At 37.1% G+C, this 21523-nt stretch overlaps 1 protein-coding gene across 3 annotated transcripts in view; it reads right to left on the bottom strand.

Moving 5' to 3' along the window:
* Nucleotides 1-21523, bottom strand: part of MAN1A2 (mannosidase alpha class 1A member 2) — a 266574-nt gene that overhangs the window by 29371 nt on the left and 215680 nt on the right. For all 3 annotated transcript variants that reach the window (XM_039841311.1, XM_039841309.1, XM_039841310.1), the window contains 3 exons: nt 11882-11976; nt 6181-6304; nt 5149-5242 (listed from right to left, as the gene is read on the bottom strand). In XM_039841311.1, coding sequence (XP_039697245.1) covers nt 5149-5242; nt 6181-6304; nt 11882-11976 — 313 coding nt within the window. The remainder of the gene's footprint in view (nt 1-5148; nt 5243-6180; nt 6305-11881; nt 11977-21523) is intronic.

Below are 21523 nucleotides of genomic sequence, written 5' to 3'. Positions count from 1 at the left end.
AGGATTTCATTTATACGAAGTTCTAGAAAATGCATACTTACCTAAGGATAAAAAGCAGATCAGTGGTGCTTGAAGGAGTGAGAAGGGGTATGAGGGAATCTTTTATAGGTGATAGAGATTCATTATTTTGACTGTGGTGATGGTTTTCATAGGTGTATATTTATTTCAAAACTTATTAAACTGTACACTTTAAACATGTACTGTTTATTGTACATATATCAATTATAGCTTAATAATGCTGTTTTTTAAAAAGACAAGTAAACAAAACAAAAAGGATATCTGGAATTAGTCTAAACCTATTAGTAACACGGACAAGTTTAATTTAACTCAGTTTTTAAAACACTGAGAACTCTCGCACTTGATAATGAAAACAATTTTTAATCTATATAAATACTTTTTACTAAAGACATACCTAAACTAAAATTGCCCAGGAAACTGAAAACAGAGAAATGACCAAAAGAGAGCTGGGATGGACGGGAGGTTTATACACAAGACTCAAAGAGAGTCAAGAATAGGAAGGTGAAGTGATTGAAGTTAAAGAATTGTCAGGGGTACTAATGATCCATTTGGAATTGGAAATTATAAATTTATAGTGACTTTAACCTGTACTACTAATCATTTTTATCAGCAATGCTCAATTGATTTTGTATATGAATGGGGCAGGTACAAGTCCGGGGATTTGCAGGACAGATAAAACAGAAGAGTAAAACCGTGAGGATTCTCACACTGGTTTGGACCCTGTGCAGTTCAGGCTGGACAGAGAGGAAGCAACAGGTAATTCTCCCGTCCAAACACTCAGGATCCTTGTTCCACTGTTTCACCCACCCAGCAAAAGATCAGCCCAGATGTCAGTCTGCTCTATTACTGTCCCCAGATTCACAATTTCACCATCATTGAGAACCTCAACGTTGCTTGTCATCTTTCCTATGCGCTCTTGGCCATTCCCTAAAGCAGATACTTGAACTCTTCTTCAAAAGTCCCCTACTCCTCTACCTTATTCCTCATGCTCAGCAGACACCATGCCTCCTAACTCACAGAAAAAATACAGAGCATTAACAAGCAGGTGGGATGGAGAGATATATATATCTTTCAACTTCCTACACTCGTTTGCTTGTCAGGCGAACATGGTAACCGCTACGCTACGGAAAACGGAAAACGGGCTGCCCCTCTGCTTGTCGAAGGGAAAGAAATGTGCCTTCTCTGCTCTACACACCCGTCTGCTCTGGTCCCTACCACTTCCATCTCCTTCCCAGGAACCTCCCCCCTCGGTTTATCTTCAACTTCGACCCTTCAGCCGAATCTGCCTCTTGGCATTTAAGTGCTTATTATCAACACAAAATAATCCAACAATCTTTCTCGACTATACCCTACTCTTTTAGCTTGATAACTAAGAGGTGTTTACTGAAAGAGTAAAAAAGAGAAATCATAGATGATGTCCAGATTTCAGGCTGGGCAAATGGGTGGACAATGGTGCTCTTCACCAAAACTGGGAATACTAAGCAGGGGGAATGGCTTCGAGTGGAAGGAGTATGAATTTGGGGCACGTTGAATTTGAGCTGCTAGTTGGATGTCTAAATGGGTATGACCAACAGGCAACGAGATACGTGTAAACCCAGAAAGTGCTACATTGGGGGCACACATTTAGGAGCTATCAATACATAAAATGGATTTGAGCCACGGAGTTCACTCAGAGAGAATGCATGGAGTGATTAAAGGATGCAAATGGTACTTTGGAGCATGGCCCTTAGACAAGTAAGAGTCATTAAAATAACATACATAGCTTTTTAAATTTTTGGCCTCATACATACATTTCTGGATATGCTGTAGATCTAAGGAAAGAACAGATGAGCGAGAAAGAAAGCAAAGAAGATATCGGAGAATTAAAGAAGGTGGAACAACAAGGAAAAAAGCAGAGAAAGGCAAACGTCTTTGGCATCATGGTCTGGGGGAGACGGTCTGAGGTCTGTGGATTACTGCCAGGGTTTACAGACTCAGCTGTACGTAACTTAGGCTACAGGGTACAGGCTCAGTCCTGCCCGATAGGCTCTCCAGCTCGTCTAGACCACTGCCCCGGCGGAAGATCCTATACTTAATAAATGAACCCACAGCAGACCCCTGAGATGCACGGCAATGATGGGATTTGTCACTCAGCAGTCGAACTTCCTTACCTAAACCACTGAACCGTGCCTGGTAGGTGTCAAATTTGATGAACCGTGTCACTCTGAGGTTCTTTTGATATTTAGAAATCGATAACACACGATAAAGCACTACTAAATATCAGTTTCACATAATCTACCTCAGAATGTCATGAAGTTAATGGCAGGTTTCTAACAGAAGCTATTTCTTAAAGTGTTCTTACAGAAAATTCTAGAATAAACTAATATTTGTATCAACTGTTATAGTTTATGAAGCATTTTCAAATATATCCTCTCATAAATATTACCCACACCATCATCCTGTTAAATAAGTACGATTAGAACAGATGAACAGAGGCTTAGAGAAGTTAAAAAACTTATCTAAATTATTAAGCAGGAGAGCCAGAATTAGTCTTCTAACTCCAAATATTATACCCATTTTTGTTTTCCACAATTTTTAATTTAGAAATATAAAATGTAATGTATTAGTAATGACCAATTTCTTATATTTTCTTCACTTAAGTCGTTAAATGGCATAGTCCAAGCATTGTACACAGAAAACTAGTGAAAAAAATGAAGTAAAAAAAAAAAGAAAAAAAAACTAATGATGAGCCTTTAAATCTTACTATATTCTTTTCTATCTGTTGCCAAGTACTTTTCCTGAAGGTAATTACCAGTAATTATTCTGTGATTGCTATGTGCATGTCACAGACATTATCATTACTCTAATTACAATACAGTTAGCCAAAGCTGAATTGTTAACTTTCAGTTCAATTTGCTGTTTGTTTTGCGGACTATTTATAGATATGACAGATGTATACTGCTCAAAGATCACGGAATTTGATATACTCTCAGAAGCTGACATAAAATATACAAAAACATTAAAAGGAACAAATTGAACAATTTAGTGAGCACTGCAGCTGCTGAAGAACTATCAGAGAGGCTCCCATAGGATTTCAGACCCCGTGCCAAAAAAACCAGGGACTAGCTTTCTATAACATTCTCGAAATTAATAACTGCTGAGAATGAACATATTCCGAAGAAGTAATGTGAATTCTTTTTGTGAGGAAAAACAAGAAAGGATTATTTTATTGCAATGTTTAAACTGTGATATGTATAACATGAAAGATGTCATTTTAACCATTTTTTAAGTGTATCATTTAGTGGCGTTAATTACCTCGCAATGTTGAACCACCATCACCACTATTTCCAAACTCTGCATCACCCCAAACAGAAACTCCGTACCTAGTAATAACCCTCGTCCCCTCTCGCCCAAACCCTCGGCAATCTCTAATCCACTCTGCCTCTATGAACTCGACTGCTCTAGATATTTGATACACGTGGACTCATACAGCAGTTCTCCGTTTTGTCACTGCCTTTTTTCATTTAGCTTGTTTTTGATTTTCATTTATGTTGTAAGCATGTATTAAAACTTCATCCCTTTTTATGGGTTGATAATATTCCATTGTATGGATATACCAATTTTGTTTATCTATTCGTCTGTTGGACACTTGGTCGTTTCCACCTTTTGGCTATTGTGAATCGTGTTGCTGTGAACATCAGCATATGAGTGTCTGTGTGAGTTCCTGTCTGCAAATCTTTTGCGTATGTACCTAGAAGCTGAATTGCTGAATCGCACAGAATTCCACGTTGAACTTTTTGAGGAAACAACAGACTGGTTTTCACAGTGGCTGCACCATTTTACTTTCTCACCAGCATCGTACAGGATATAAAAACTTTGTTTTCCAAATATATTCAAATATATTTGCTTGGCCTGTTACTTGCCTTTTGTTATGAACTAACTGTAGGAGATTAATGTTTAAATATAGTAAAAACTGATGCCTTCCTCTTTACAGTTTCTGCTTTATGTGACATGCTTAGAAAAGGCTTTCCTGATTATAAGCAGCCAATTTTTAGTACTTTTATGGTTTCACTTTTTACAGTTGGTTATATCATACAGAATATATACTGGCTTATAATATAAGGAAGGAAGTGAACATAAACCACCCTCCATGTTAGAATATTCCCAAATCCTAATATAACTCTAAGGGGAAAAAATTCACCCAAATTACTGAGTAGACATCCGAACCAGTCATCCTTATCTAAAATAAGAAAAGTACATTTTTATGTTTTAGAAATGCTACTCTGAGGGTTTGGTTTTTTCAGAAAGTACCATTTCCACTAGGTCTCAGAATCATCATTTCCACTAGGTCTCAGAAAGATGAGCTACACGTAAAGAATTTCAGGAAAGAAAAAGAAAAGTACGTAAGAGAAGGCCAAAAGATTGAGATTTACTCTCCGATCCAGGAAAGATACACCTGTACTGACCAATCTGTTCTCCTTTGATGACACGAAAGACAATGTCCTTGAGAGCAACCCAAAAGGCAATTCTGTGGCCAACAGCTCACGTCGCAGTCGGGATGACCCTCTGCCGTACCGTCTATCACAGCACAGTCCAGCTGCTCTAAGTGCGTCTGGCTGCCCCACGGGCCGGGGAGCTCCCCGAATTCTGACTAAGTCCTACATAGCCTTTCCCCGTCTCCAGTTTCATGCACAGGACTTGGCACAAGAGCCTACCAACAAGACACTGATACCCTCTTTTAAAATGAATGACTCTGCTGCCTTTTCTAATCATTTAAGATTCGCGTTTGTTCTTCATATTCCTTTAGAAAATACCTATCTCAAGCAATGCCCTTATTTACATGAAGATGTTTTATAAATAGGGGCTTAAAGTACAACCCTTGGCAAATGCCACACCATATTTTAACAAAGTACTTATACGTACATGAGATTAAATACTCTTGGAAGACAGGTTGTTAATATTTCCATTTTACAAGTGGGAAAACTAAAGCTACAAGAGATTAGAAACCTGCCAAAGGTAACGGCACCAGCAGATCACAGGGTTAGACGCTGAAGGCTTCTCACGCTATATGTGCTTACTTTTCACTACGTCAAACAAAAGTTTTCAGACACGACCTTTTAACGAAGCATCGGTTGTACCAGGAATACTTACACTGACCCCAGCGACCTGTTCTTGGGTTCAAATAATTTGGATAAAGACCATTTGGGCGATCCATTTTCTGAAGCAGTTTCCGAATGTGCATGACCTAAACAAAATAAAATTAAGAATGCAATTAACAAAACTTAATGTCATCATGGCTTTATATTAATCCAGGCTTTGTTTTTTCCTCACTCAAAATCTATGCCATCGCCCTTGCCTTTTTTGTGTGTGGTGGTCGAGAAGCACTTCTAGTTTTTAAATGTCGCATTTTTATAATGACATGATCGTCATTTAAAAATCAAGTAACGATAAAAAGATGAAGAAAAAAGCCATCAGAGTTTCCATTGGCATTGACTTGATGCTACAGATCAATCTGGAGATGACTGAAATTCTTATACCGTTTAACTGTACAAAAACATGATATCTCTCTCCATTAAGGTCCTCTTCAATGTTATTAAACAGTTTTTAACTTTATCTTTCGTTATATTTATTTGTAGAAAACCTACACTTTTGTTCTTACCACATAATGAATATTTTTGTAAAGTGATACTTTCTTGCTGCTTGTAGCTGGTATAGAGAAATGCTACTGATTTTTAATCTTTTATTCAAAAAACATATTAAGCTCTTATTTCTAATAATTTAAATGTTGATTATCTTTATATTTTAGGTAAATAATCACATAGTTTGTGATTAATTACTGTTTTCTTTCTTCCCTTCCAATTCAATTCTTGAACTTTTTGTTCATTTTGCTTTTCTCGCCTTACTGTGCTCGCTCAGGATTTCAGCACGATGCTGAACAGAGATGGCGATGAAATTTTTAAAAGCCCACTAGTGGTTACGACTGCTCAAATAACGGTAAATATTTTAAGTATGTTCTAAATAGAAAGGACATTTTCTTTAGCTAATTTAAAAAGAAAATGAAGGCAACATTCCTGATAAACATTTCCAGGAAGGCGAACATTTTCTAAGCATTAATCAAGTCTTTCGGTAAATCTTAAAGGACTCTTTTATAACGAACGAAGAAAAGAAGGCAAGGAAACTGACCTTTTTGTAGTAAACAGGGTCCCCGGTCAAGTAGCTGAGGTGGACAAACTCCATATGCAGCGTTCCGAATTCAGCGAGAATGCTGCTGCCTGCCGAGGCCCAGCCCCAGTTCCGTCCCACTCCGCTGCACGCGAGCAAAGGCGGAGGAGGCGGAGGAGGCAGAATCGGAAAAACACCGAAACGTGTTTTAATGACGACGCACGCTTTCAATAAATCTCTCAGAAAGTACTATATCTAACACAATAGCTTACTTATAGCTAAAATTTTACTTTAAAAAAATGTGTCTGAATCGTTAATATATGCTTTCGAAAAATAAAACATAGAAAAGTATTACGTAAATATATTTCATCCCAGAAATCTCTCTCTTCATGCCACCAGGCCCCACAGATAATCTCTTAAGGAATGTAACATACGATTTAAGGGATAAAGCATGCCATTTAGAAAGACTGCCTAGGCATCAGCATGGCAAATGAATTACAGTGTGGTCAAGTCCAAACACAAAGTCCCTAGGAGTCCAGCGGCTTGCTCTTTCATGTAAAAACTCTCTGGCCACAAACTGCATTCACGGTGCATTTAAATACTTTTCAAAACACTAAATTCTAAACAGATTTTTCACGTATTTTATGCATAGCCTCACAGGAACAATCTAAAATGTTAAATCTGATACTTTTATATAGTCTAACAACTCAGCAAAATAAGAAAATCCCTAATAACAAGATGTAATACTGAGGACAGAAAAGCTCCAACTAAAAAAAGGTGATGAGCTGTCAAACACCAACCAGCTCATAATTTCATGCAAGTGCTATGATGTTTCAACTTCAACTTTCACATTTACCCACATATTTACTCTTTCAGGTTCTCTTCATTTCTTTATGTATATCTGCCTTTCCATTTACTGTCATTAAAAAGTTTCTTTAACCTTTCTGGTAATAGAGGCCTGATGGCAATAAATTCTCTAAGTTTCCTATTTGTCTAAAAATGTCAATTTCACCTTCAGTTTTGAAAAATAGTTTCAGTGGTTATAGAATTCTAGATTGACTTTTTTCAGCACTTTCAAGAGGAACTGCATCGTCTCCTGGCTTGCACTGCTGTGGACACAAAGCAAGCAGTACCTCTAACCCTGTTCCCTGTGCATGATGTGTTTTTTCCTCCGGCTGTTTTTAAGACTTTTTTTCTTTTTCATTGATTTTCAGCCATTCATTAGGTTTATGGATGTTTATCTTGTTTGGGTTTCATCAAGTGTCTGGAGTCTGCGAGTTTATAGTTCATAAAAATTTTGGCCATTACTTCAAATAGTTTTTTCTGCCATTCCTCTTACTCCCAGCCCAAACCACTCCATTATACACATGATAAACATCTGATATTGTCCCACAGGTCACTGGCTGTGTTCTTTTTATTTCTGTGTGTGTTTCAGTTTGGGTGGTTTCTATGCTCTGTCTTCAAGCTCACTGACCTTTTCCGATGCAGTGTCAAATCTGCTGGTAAGCTTGTCAAGTGATTTTATTTCATGTATTTCTCAGCACTAGAAGTTCCATTAGGTTCTTTAAAAATACCTCTCTTCTCATTATGTTCACATTTCCTTTTAAATCCCTGAGCATGACTGTAACAGCTATTTGAAAGTCCTTTACTGCTATCTCTATCATCTCTGTTGTTTCTGTGTATGTTTCTATTTACGGTTTTTTTCCTCCTTATTATGGGTTACATTCTCCTGCTTCTCTGCAGTAGTAATTTTTTACTGGATTCTGAAAAGTATGAAAATATGTTGTTGAATAACTGAATTTTATTTTCTTCCCTTAAAGCATTTTTGATTTTCTTTGATAGACAGTTAAATAACTGTGGACAGTTTAGTCCTGTCAATGATTATTTTTAGGCTTTCCTTAGACAGGTCTACAGTTGTCTTTACTTTACTAAGACATGACCTTGCCGTAGTTTCAATTCAATATCCCCGGTGTTCAAAAACATGCTGTAATGTTTAACTGGCCAATTTGGTCAACTCCTTTATTATTCTCATAGTTTTTTTTAGGTGATCATCTTTTTTTTCCTCAAAAGCAATCATATGATCCATAATTAAAATTTCGTATCCATTCCATTATCTTTATTCCTTTTTCTTATTTGATTACAGTTGTCAAAACTTCCAGAAATATATTAAACACTGTCTGGTTCCTGATTTTAATGAGACATCTCTAACGCTTCATTAAATCTTTTGTTAAATAAAGACTTGTTGTTAAATGAAAATGACAAGTGAATAGTCCAAGGGCGTGGGTGCATATATAAGAACATGTCTGGAGGATACTCAAGAAATTTTTAATAGTGGTTTCCCTGCAAAACTAGGGGTTTGGAATCAAAGGTTTACTTCATATTAAGTATATGCTATTTCAATGCATGTACATTACCCAATACATGTATTTATTTTTCTAATTAAAACATCTAGCTACATAAAAAGAGAAAAGAAAGTGCAGAAGAAAAAGAGGGGAGGGGAGAGAGAGAGAGATACAGACAGACAGCCAGACCGACAGAAATGAGGGAGGGAGAGAAGGAAAGAAGAGGGAGAAAGGGGAGAGGAATCCATTTTGCTGTTGCTTACGCAGTCTGAGGAGGAAGGAGAGAGACAGTTAAGAAGGTGAATGCTGATTACTACTTAGAAGTGAGCAGCCGGCATGGTAGAGCATGTTTTGTTTGATACGAAAATTGGGTCGCATTCTTCTCTATGCTGCTTTTTCACTTAGCACATCGCAAGTATTATTCTCCAAAAACGCACTTCCAGAACATCATTTCAAATGGCCGTGTCGCATTCCACTGTATGGACATGCCACCCCTTTGTATTTAATGTGTTTTATTCTATTTTTATTAATATAAATATCACTGCCATAAACATCCTTACAATTAAATCTTTTACATACTTCACTTACTTAAGATAAATTCCCAGAAGGAAAATTACAGTGTCAAACATCAGGCACATTTCAAAGTGTCTGAAACCTACTGTCAGTCTACCTGCCGAGTTACTCAAATGTCCAATTCCGAAAACTAGATGTGGTTATCATTTCCTCACTCCGCCCATCCTAAATGCCATCGTTCTCTTTCTGTCAATTTTCTAGGTAAGAAAATGGAACCTTATTTTAAATCTAAATTCTTTTTGATTACTAAAGTGCTGAAGATTTTTTATTTTTTAATGGTATTTCTTTTTTGAATCATCCATTCGTGTATTTTAAGAGTTTTTTAAATAATTGGTGGGTATTTTTCATAACAGTCTGTAAAAGCTATTTATATATTAAGAATAATACCCATATGCCTTCAATACCATTACTACTATTAACACTTTTCCTAGTTTGTTATTCCCCTTAAATTTTATTCATGAGGTCTTATACTATCTTTAAGTTCAACATGATTGAAAAATTCAAGAGAAGCAAGCATATGTTTAAAATTTAAATATTTCCTGAAGTAAAACTTTGTCAAATGCCTGCTTCTTCTCCCCCTTTGATTGAGTTCTCTAAATTTTAAGGTGTAAAATCTTTTTAATGGTCATAATTTTACCCACTTACTACTTCCTCAGCAATAAAGAGATCCAAACTAAGTATTTATCCAAAATTACATAGACAATTTCCTCTTAGAACCCCTCCCTGAACCTTGGATGCCAGTAGAATTTCTTTCTATGGTCGAGCTGGAGAATTCAGTGACATAGCAGTCTGAGGGTTATACAGAAGATCCCAAAGCTGCTGGCTGGCAAGTACTGACTGCAATCAATGTGATGAGGTCATCAGAGAAAAGGAAGTTTACTTTTATTTATAAAAATTAGAGAGTTTTCATGGAGCACTTTAACTTGCTTTTGTAAAAGACTAAGATATTAATAGGTGATACAGATCAGGGAGGGCATCTTGAGTGGAGGAAATAATTTAACTTAAAAGAGATGTGCAGATGAGAAAATATAGGAGAAAAGCTGGGGCTTTTAGAGAAAAGGCTGGTGATGAAATACAGGGAACAAGTATATATGAACCTCTAGATGCCTCAGTTAATTCTTTAAGTAAGGAGATTTATGAAAGGATGAAGGTGCTATTTCTGTGAGGAGGCTGGACCTTTAACTAGAAAGCTCGCCCTGGAGTTACTGAGAGTGTAAACGAACAGGTATGACTGAAATATTTCTATAATTTACATAAAGTGGTACAATATTAATTCTATTAATTCCATAATTCTATAATATTAATAACCAAAAACTAATTATATACAGAGTGATTCCTACAGCAACCACTAAAAAAGCTAATAAATAAGTAAAAATCCTGATAAACTAAAATATATTCATCAACTCAAAAGACATTAAATGTAAAGAAATGAAGAAAAAAGAGAACTTAAATCAGACTGCATCACTAATTACATGTTAATGAACTAAAAGGCAGATATTGTCAAACTGGCAAGATCCAACTATATGCTGTTTCCAAAAAGACTATAATTAAATGACACAGTTAGGTTGAAAATAAGTGAGTAAAGATATACATGAAAATAGTATAAGAATGGTGGAATAGCTACATTGACATCTGATAAAACAAACTTCAAGACAAAAATATTACCAGAGATGAAAAAGGACACATCGTAATAATAAAAGGGTGAAATCATCAGAAAGATATATCATTACTATGTAAGTACCTAAGAGTAAAGCTTCAAAGTACATGAAAACATAACAGAAATAAAGGGAGAAGTAGACGATCATAGTTGGAATAGTTTAATACCTCATCTTAGCAACTCATAAACAAGTATATCATTAATTGACCAATTAACTAAAAATCAGAAAAGATACAGATGATCTGAACAACACCATCAACTACCTTACCCCTGATATTTACAGAACATTACACCCAACAACTGCAGAGGATGAATTCATTTATATTTACCAACAAAGAGCGTATGCTGAGCCATAACCAAGTCACAATAAATTTAAAAGAATTGAAATTATACAAAGTATCTTCTATAATCATAATTAAATTAAATTATAAATCCAAACAAGATACCTCAGAAATCTCCTAACATTTGGCAAATTGAACATCATAATTATAAATAACTGATATGCAAAAGAAAATATCCTAAAAGAAATTAGAAAATATTTTGAACCGAATGATAATGAAGAAACAACATATTAAAATTTCTGGGATGCAGCCAAAGCAGTCCTTAGAGAGAAATTTATAGCTTTAAAATTTTTATAGGGAAAAAAATGTTTATTAGGGAAAAAAATGAGAGAAAGCTCTACAATCAAAGGCCTATGTTTCCAATGCAAAAAGCTTTAAAAAGAGTGAACCCTAAGTAAAGAAGAGGAAATACTAAAAATAAAGCAGAAATCAATGAAACAGAAAACAAAAATAAAAGAACTGAAGTTAACTAAACATAACAAGACAAAAGTCAGTTCTTTTTAAATAAATAAAAGAAAATATTATATAACCATACAGGTGAGGGAGAGAAATCTAGATTTAGGAGAAGAAGCAAAAAATACTGGAATACAATTAAGGCAGGTGAATTGTTTCAAAGTAAAGAACATATTTAAAAATCAGAAAATGTTTTAAAAAAATATGTCTCTGCATATATGCAGAGAAAAACAATTTAAGTCTTAAAATGTATGGCGGGGGCAGATCATTAGGAATCCTAAGACTAAAAAGGTCCAAAAAATCAATTAATCTAATTCTTTCAGAACAGAAATAGCCACATTAAAAAGAGAATTTACCTTTTCAGATTCACCATTGCCCAGGGAATCCCAGTAGGTGTGTTAAAGGCAGGAAGAAGTTTCTCAGCCAACTGGACTGCTTTAATCTTGAAAATCTAAGATAAAAACATGAATATTTATAAATAACAGTCATCAATTCATAAATTAAAGCCATTGCCATTTGCTGGTCTCTCATATGATGCATACCACAACGTACTGGAGACATGAAGGAAGCACAGGAAGGAAAACAGCATCTCTTTGGTACCATGCAGCACACAGTAATCGGAAAAAAATGTTTGTACAATGGATAATGAGAAAAGCTACCAAATGTGTAATGGCCTAAAACTACAATTTACTGAAAGGGAAGGACATGGTTTTGGTGTTGATAGTATCTACATTTTCAGTTGGCAAAGGATCTAAGAGAAAACATCAGACTGTGAAATGTTTATCCAAGGTATACAAGCTTAGTAAAAATATTAAAACAAAAGAAAGAGATGCAACTCATTTGGGATAAATGCCCATGAAGTACTCTAAGCATATTTATGTCTCAACATTTTCCATCAAGGCTTACGCAAATTATAAAAGGGAAAAAAATGTTTGAGTTCTCATTCCAAGTTTAATTAGAGAGCTATAAATGCTTCATCCCTCGGTCCCAACTGCTGCTTTTTCTGGTACCCAAAGCAATAAATTACCTAAATATCAGTAGTTTCCAAACTTTTAAAATCATGTACTATTACCAAGATATATATTGCAAAATTTCCAATATTCTTAGCATAGTGAAACAGATAGGCTGGTGTACCCCACTTTGGAGACTACTGACTTAAGGCTCCAAACTGAGACTGGGTCATAATATCCTACATGCCTCAAGCCTATCTCCTCAAACGGATTTCAGATTGACTGGTTATTGAAGTTCCACCTTTTCACCGCAGTCAACGGTTTTCAATAAAATATTATTCAATTCTTCAAATAAGTAACATACAGAACTGATCAAAATTCTAAGCTAAGATTATATGAAATAAAGTACACTAGTATTGGGGGTAGAATACTAGAGAGAAATATGTACAAGTAGACAAAGAAATATGATGTTAAGATATTTTACGAGGTTCCTTAAACCTCGTAAGGTTTAAAAGCTCTTGGCAGAACTTTTAAGTAGACAGTCTTACAAAACAACAATTTACCATTTCCTTAAATACCTATTCTAACACAAAAATCTCAATTAAAAAATGTAACAATTTAAGGTGAAAGTTTTAATAATTTTCTCATATTCAGTCCATTAATTAAGAAAAACAAATATAAATTTGGTTCTCTGTATTAACATTTATATGTTGGTAAAGACAAATTACATTCTATAATAAACAACCGTTGCTTCATGAGGACAAAGGGACTAAATTCTTATTTAAGAACTAATATTAGTGTCATGTATTTACATTAATCACATTTTTATATTACACCTTTTCTACATATAAAACTAATAATCGAAATGGTAAAATGTCTTACAAACTTTTTCTAAATGAAAAGCACTCTTATTTCACTTCCAGAAGCAACTGATGATATATTTCTAATTTTCAGCTGTGTCATTAATAAGTTAACATATAGAGTAACCTGTTATTATACACAGCCCCCCAAAACAATATCCTGTCACTGAGAAAAATTTCCTTATATAGTATGCTTATCTTAATTTATTCACAAATATACAAACTCTTTAATGAGAAATATATCATAGCCTTACATTTTCTACTTCAGAACCATATTTTGGTAGATAACAGCAACAGCTAATTTAAAACAAATTAGTTTTTAGTATGCAATGCAGGCAAATAAAACAAAATCCAAAATGTATCAATTCTTTCCCATTCCTATCCCTTAACTACATAGTTCTTTCTACAAGGCAAATAGCTATCAGCTTCCTGAACAGCTCATAAATATTTTGTGCATGGTTCCTAGCCGTGTCACATGAAATCTCATTTACTGGCTCTCCCAGAAACAGAAATTCTATGGTGTGTACACACACACAAGACTTACACACTCTCTCTTCTCTTCTCATCACATCACACACACACACACACTCTCTCTCTCTCTCTCTCTCTCTCTCTCTCTCTCTCTCTATATATATATATATTCTGAACTTGATTCTTTTACTGTGCCCTGCAGATCTTTCCAGATCAGTCCACGAACGTCCACCACCTCCTTCTCCTTAGTGGCTGCAGAACTTCCCCTTTTGTGGATGTAACGTAATTTATTTAGTCAGTCCCCTATTGACAGACATTTGTTTCCAAACTATGTGACTACAGAAGATAAATTCCAGAAGTGGAACTATTAGATCAATGGGCATTTTCATTTGTAATTTTGATACTTAATGCCAATTTGTCCTCTACACGTTTTACTAATTTATATTCCTACCAGAATTCGAGTGGCTGGTTCCCTGTATTTTTAACACAAAAGGTACCAAATTTTTCTTGCTGCCAAACTGAGAGTTGAAAAGAGATACTCCACTGAAAATTTTTATTTTCATTCCTTTTATTATGAACATGGCAGCTACTCAACTCAACCTCATTCAAAGCTCCCTTCGATCACACCTCCACACACTGCAAAGGACAGGGAACTATACGTAGCATTTCTCAGACTCCACTCCAGCTAAGGTTCTAGATATGGCCTGGGCATTGCCAAGTATACACAAATATGCAGTATCTGGAAGGAAGAAGTGAGCGAGCCGCGGCAGCAGTCTTGGGAGTGCGGTGGCAAAAGGGTCTGTTCCTTCTGTGGCAGCTCTAGCAGCAGTGTCAGTGACCGGTCCCCATCTTCACAGGTACCTTGTGGGCAACGAAGGCAATGGAGCTGGTGCCCGATCAGCCACATGGTATGCCTGGGCGTTCCTCCCGATGCCGGGTCCCAAGCTACGTAACAAAAATATCTGATTTCATGGCCCTCCCAAACATTCTGTTAGCTGGTCACTGCCCTTTAATAAAACACGAGGTCAAACAGATTTTGTTTTCTGCAATGAAGACTCTTGACAGGTAAGATGACGAAAGTGAATTATTCACTTATTTAAGAGCTTCAATAGTATTTAAATGAAGACTTCTAAAACATTTATTTACTGAAAAAAAATTGTATGTACTCAATGCCTGTTACATAAATTCTCTGACTTATTTGTATCACACCAAATTATAGGTAATGGAACTATGCTAAAACTGGTCCTAGGTGTAGAAGAATTAGGACTGGGAGAATTATACCTAGGTCTGGAAAAACTGGAAGAAATGGGATTAAAGAGAGTGTGCAAGATTATAGAGCACTTTAAATTACAAGTAACGAAATTTAAAGTGACACAACAGATTACAAGGACCATGACAGATTCTTAAGGACAGCGATATCAGAATCCAGGTGTGTTTTTAATTGTTTTCTTTATTGGATTATTTATTTTAGGTAATATTCTTGCAGCCTATTTTCAGCCTTGCAGTCAGAGTGAGAATGTTAAACAGAAGTAGCATTGAGAAAGCTGAAATGATTCCCTGTCTCGTTCGGAGTAGAAACCAGTCTTTAAAAGGACACAAATCTTTCTAAGTGATGGATTTCTATCATTTCTGCGGCCTCACTCCCTGCTTTGTTCCTCCTCCAACAACCTACTTCCAGCCCACTCGCCTCTTTCGTTGATCTCTGAGATGCCATTTGTGCTTCTGCTTCACTGTCTTTTCATCTGCTGTTCCTTTCAACTAAATGCTCTCATATGTGAGACATTCACATGGCTCTCTCACCTCCTTTAGGTCTTTCGCAAATGCTACCTTTGCACACGCTCCCTGAAATTTAAAGGTCCTTATCCCCTTCCATGCTTTAATTTTCTCCTTAGCACTTATCACTGACAGTGTATGTATGTATACGTATATGTGAGTAAACACACACACTCTCCCATGTATCTATCTTGTCTATTGTCTGTTACCCCACAGCAGAATGTAAACCATAAGTGGACAGAAATTGGTTTTGTTTTATTCACTGTTGTACTTAAAAATTAAAAACACCTTGCATATAAGAAGTGCTCAACAAATGTTGAATGAATTAATTTAAGAAGTTAAACGGTACAGAGATTTATAATAAACAAGTAAATTATCTCTCTCTTCATACCAACCCCATCTCCCTGAGATATTTGATGTTAATATACAAGGTTTTAAGCACTTTTAAAGATATTCTTCGAAAATGCTGGGATGATGACAATGATGATAATGACAAACACATACATTAACCCATTTAATCTTCACAACAACCCGATTTGGTAAGTATTATTGTTACGCCCATGTTACAGAGCAAGAAACAGGCATAAGACTGAAGTTTACTTGCCCAAGGCCATACGTCTAGTGGGTGGTGAGCCTGAACTTAAAGCCAGGCAGTCCAGCTCTAGAGTCCATGCTCTTGCTTGACTAATTCACTCTACTGTTGACCACTGAACAATACTTACGTGGTAGACGTGCGCAATTTAAACCCGTATTGTTCAAGGGTCAACTGTATTTTCAATCTGCAGTTGGGAATCTACATAGATGAAGGCCCAACTCAAGTCATAGGAGGATTTTCGACTGTGCAGTGGGTTAGCGCCCTTAACCCCTGCATTGTTCAAGGGTTAACTATATTAAATACAGATACAGACATCTAAATATCAATGATCTAGATCTGGACGTAGATATTGTGTTACATGGCAGTGAACTGACTCTGACTCCTGGAAACCCTGCAAATGACTGATGCCAGCGTCCTGTCCTCAACAGCCCTGCTCAGCTCCTGCGGACTCCTGCCCATGGCTTCTTTTACATAATCAATCCATCTCATAATTGGTCCTCCTCTTCTCCTGCTGCTTTACATTTTCTCAGCGTTACTGTCTTTTCCAAAGAACCCTGCCTTCTCATGATGTGTCTGAAGGAGGACAGTTTGTTTTGTCATTTTGGCCTCCAGTGATGTTTCAGGCTTAACTGCTCTGGGACTCACTTGTTCGTCTTTCTGGTGGTCCAGAGTATCCACGGTGCTCTCCTCCAACACCATCTTTCAAATGAATCAAGTTGATTTCCTATCAGCCTTCTTCACTGTTCAACTTTTACATCTGTACATAGTAACTGGGAATCCGGGGGTGTGGGTGATCTTGGCCTTGGTCTCTAATGACACATCTTTGCTCTCGGTGGTCTTTCCTAATGCGTGCATTCCTGCCCTTCTCAGTCGCAGCCTCCTTTTGGTTGATTGGCTACAGTCCCCATGTGAATTGATGACTGAACCAAGGAAAGCAAAACTTTTAACCATTTCAATGTCTTCACTGTCTATGTTAAAATTATGTGTTTCTTCTATAGTCATGAGTTTTGTCTTCTTGATGTTCAAATGCAACCCTGCTTTGACACCTTCCTCAGAAGTCATTTCAAGTCACTGCTACTTCCTGCCAGTAAAATGGTGTCATCTACATACCTTAAGTTACTGATATTTCTTCCACCAATTTTCACTCCTTTTTCCTTTGAGTCTAGCCTAGTTTTTGTATATGTTCTGCATACAGATTAAACAAATAGAGAGATAAAATTCACCCTTGGCTAACACTTTTGCCTACAGAAAACTATTCTGTCCCTCCATATTCTGTTCTGACAGTGGCTTCCTGGCCACAATACAGGTTACTCATCGGGACAACCGAGTGCCGGGCCCCTTTTATTTCAGAGCAACTCAGAGCTTTTCATGATCGATGCAGTCGAAGGCTTCACTGTAGTCTATAAAACATATGCTAACCTTCTGAAATTCTTTGGAGCACTCCAGTATCCAACGAATGCTCGCAAGTAGGTCTCGAGTGCTTCTTTTCTAAATCCAGCTTGAATATCCAGCACTTCCCATTCCGTATAAGGTAGAGCCTTCGTTGAATCACCTTGAGCATCACTTTACTTGCACGAGAAATTAGAGCAATGGTCCCAGAGTTTCTGCACTCTTTGGCATCTCTTTTCTTGATGATAAGATGTATACTGGATATTTCCAGTCTGAAGGCCATCATTTTGTTTTCCATATTTGTTGACATATTCCTGTTAGGATTTTGACATTTCATTCTCTGTGGCTTGAAATAAATCTATTGTTACCCTAGCTACCTCGGGTGATTTATTTCTTCCCAATAATTTCAGGGCAGCTTTCACTGCATTTCTTAGAATTACAGGTTTTTCCTCATAGGTATTTTGTTCAAAGGTATCTGTCATCCTTTTGTCTCTTCTGTATAGATTTTCACTCTACTGTTTCCACATTCTGTTTATTTTCTCCTCATCAGATAATGTTCTTCCTTGTTGGTCATTCAACATTCCTAACCTAGGTTTGAATTTCTTTTATTTCTTGAATCTTTTGGTAGAATCTCGTTTTTCTTTTTTTGTTCTCTTCTATAGTCTTACACGGACAATTGTAATAGTTCTCTTTATCTCTAAGTGACAGTCGTTGAAAAATCGCATTCAGGATTTAACCCTGTTTTTGTCGCCTTTTACTTTTGTCTCTCACCTGTCTAACAACTTTTAGATTTCTTCTGTCATCCGTCTCAATTCTTCTTTCCTTTTTACTTCTGGCACTGAATTTTCACATTCTTTCCTAATAATAATTCTAGTTTTAGTCCACAGTTCTTCTTGTTCTCAATTATGTTAACAATGCAATCTGTTCATGTGGACTTTAAATCCATCAGGAATGTCACTGACATTGTATTTTGGCACTACGGTTCTTTCGATGTTCTTCGGTTTTACCCTGATGTTTGATGTTAACAGTTCATGGTCAGTACCAATCTGTTGCTCATCTTGTTTTGGCAAAGAGAATACAGTTTTTCCACCTCCTGCTTCCAATTACATAGTCTATCTGATTTCTGTATTGGCCATTTGGTGATGTCCATGTATACAGTCATCTGTTCAGTCATTTGAAGCATGTGTTGGTGGTAACCAGCTGTTAGCTTTGCAGAAATCCACGAGCCAATCTCCTGCTTCATTTCTGACTCTTAGCACAAATTTTCCAATGACATCTGATTCTGTTTTACTTCCTACTTTTGCCCTCCAGTCACCTATAATTATCAGCATGTCTTCTTTCGGTGTGTGGTCAGGTTTTTCTTGGATGCCTGTGTAAAAGCTTTCAATTTCCTCTTCTTCAGCCTCTGTAGTTGGAGCATAGACTTGAATGATGGTTACATTAAAAGGTTTTTCTAGAAGCAGGACTGATATGAAGCGGCCTGTGCTACGGCTCGCCTCAGTATTAAAGCCGCTCCATTTCTTCCTTTTGTTCATCTCCAGGGTAGAACACTTTGTAGTTGCCTGACTAGAAGCGCCCCATTCCAGCCCATTTTAGTTCACGAATTCCAAGCACTGCAGTGTTTAACGTTCCTTTTCTTGTGTTACAATCTCCAGTTTACTTTGGTCCGTGTTTCTTACGTTCCATGTTCTGCCTGCACGTGTTGTGCAGCATCATATTTTCCTCTCAGCTCCGCGCATGCACGTAAGCCTCCAGACGCCCGTCGGCCCTGGTCTAATTGCATCGTTAGCGACAGTGCCATTTGTACTTGTTCTCTGCTCTTTCCCAGTAATAGTTTGAGTGCTTTTTGACCTGGGAGTCGCATTTTTCAGCGCTACCTCATGCTTCATTTTGGCCTGTCTCATCACAGGGTTTTCAAGGTAAAACCGAAGATTAAAACGAAAAAAGAGAGAGAATAAGAAAATACAGCAGTGGTTTAACACCGCCTTCTGCTGCACTGTATGTGGGTCCAAACCGCGCGTGCGCGAGTCCATGGTCTTGCAATCACCAAATGCCTATGAATGCAAGCTCCCCTGTGGGCAGACACAGGTACAGACATAGACACATTAAGACTAAATAATATGTAGACATAGATGTATCCCTACATCTTGCATTATTTATTTTTACAGTTAATAATTAAATTTCTCAAAATATTTCACTAACCTACTACATACCTCTTTGTCCTATGTTTTACCTCCTCCCTCTTGAATGACAGTTTGGCTCATGTAAAACTGGGTTGGCAGTTCTATTATCTCAGCTGTCTGAAGACGCCACCAATGTTTTCTGGCATCTGCTGCTGCTGAGAACTCCGCTCTCAGGTGTGTCATTCTTTTGTAAGTAATCAGCCCTTTCTCTCTGGTAGCTTTCCTCCTTGTTCTGGATATCTTTTCAAATACTAATTACCTATTCTATCATTTATTCCATTAAACTCATCTGACTCCTACCAAACATACTTTGAAACTTCTCACTCTATTTTATATCTCTCAACTCTTTTTCTTAATTTCTCACTTTGACTGTACTGCATTTTGGATGAGTTTTCATTATCACCGTGAACAGGAGTATCCTTAAAGGCTGGACAGGTGTTCCTTAGGCCCATGTAGAGGGTACTACAAAACTGCAGGTTAACACAGTGGTAGAAACACATTCACACCCACCTCCCATGCGAAATTAGCCTACAAGCAGTATTTCAAAACTCATGATGAAACCTAAGATTTTATTCTACTTGCATGCTAACAAGCTAGCCTGCCAGTTACATAAATGCTGGCAGAAGACAGAAAACCACTGGGCAAGAGATTTTTTAAAAACTATATTATTCATGGCAAAAGAATAGCCAAAGCTTCAAGTTCATTTACATTGGCTGTACATGCCCCACCGTCACCTGCCAAATCCTACAGGGATGATCCAAAGGGTCATTGTGGATTCCTGCACACACCACGGATTGTGTTACAGGAGAAGAACACTGAGCTTGGAGAATCTCTTTCACAGTAGGTGAAAGCAAGCCAATTTGGTGACGTCGACTCTTCCCTGCAAACATAACCTCGAAGACCCGTGGGGCCTGGGATACCTGGCATCCCCGGCAAAGTGTGCAGACACGCACCACGGGGGAGCGCGTCCCTAACGCTTCACCGCGGATGCAGCGCCTTCCTAGAGCAGCAGCGGAAGCCACTGCAGTGTCCCAACACTTGCAGAACCGGCTTCATCGCCCTCGCCCCTCGCCCCGAGCACAGCAGCAGGAGCACCGACCTGCCAGGAAGCAGGAGCCACCTCCTTGATACTTCAGAGTATTTTTTAAGTATAACTGATACACAATATTATATAAGTTTTGGGCGTACAACACAGTGACTCTACCTTTTCATACCTTATAATGTGATCACCATGATGAGTCTGGTTACCATCTGTCACCGTAAAAGTTACTACGATGTTACTGACTACATTCCCCATGCTGCTCATTTCACCCCATGATTTATTTTATAACTGCAAGTATGTGCCTCCAATTCCCCTTCATCTTTCACCCATCCCCCAAACCCTCTAACCTGTGGCAATCATCAGCTTATTCTCTGTATCTATAAGTCTGTTTCTGTTTTGTTTGTTCATTTGTTTTGGGGTTTTTTATTCCACATGTAAAAAATAAAATCATATGGCATTTGTCTTCCTGTGTCTGACTTATTTTACTTAGCATAATACCCTCTAGGTAATCTTTTTAATCTAGCACTTATCAAGTTAGTTTTATGCCTAGTTAATATTTCTTTATATTATATTCTCTGTTCAAAAAACTGGCATAGTTTCTGTCTCCTAGCTGGACCCCGAATGAAAAATAAATAATTCATATTTTGTTATTATCTATTATTAAATATATGCTTATTTTTAAAACCAAGAAAATATTTGAAAGGAAAAGGAAAACATTTTAAAATCGTACACAAT

Source organism: Pteropus medius, unplaced genomic scaffold (genome assembly GCF_902729225.1).
Source record: "Pteropus medius unplaced genomic scaffold, Ma_sr-lr_union100, whole genome shotgun sequence".
NCBI lineage: Eukaryota > Metazoa > Chordata > Mammalia > Chiroptera > Pteropodidae > Pteropus > Pteropus medius.
Note: the sequence above shows the minus strand (reverse complement) of the source record. Positions and strands in the feature narration are given on the sequence as shown.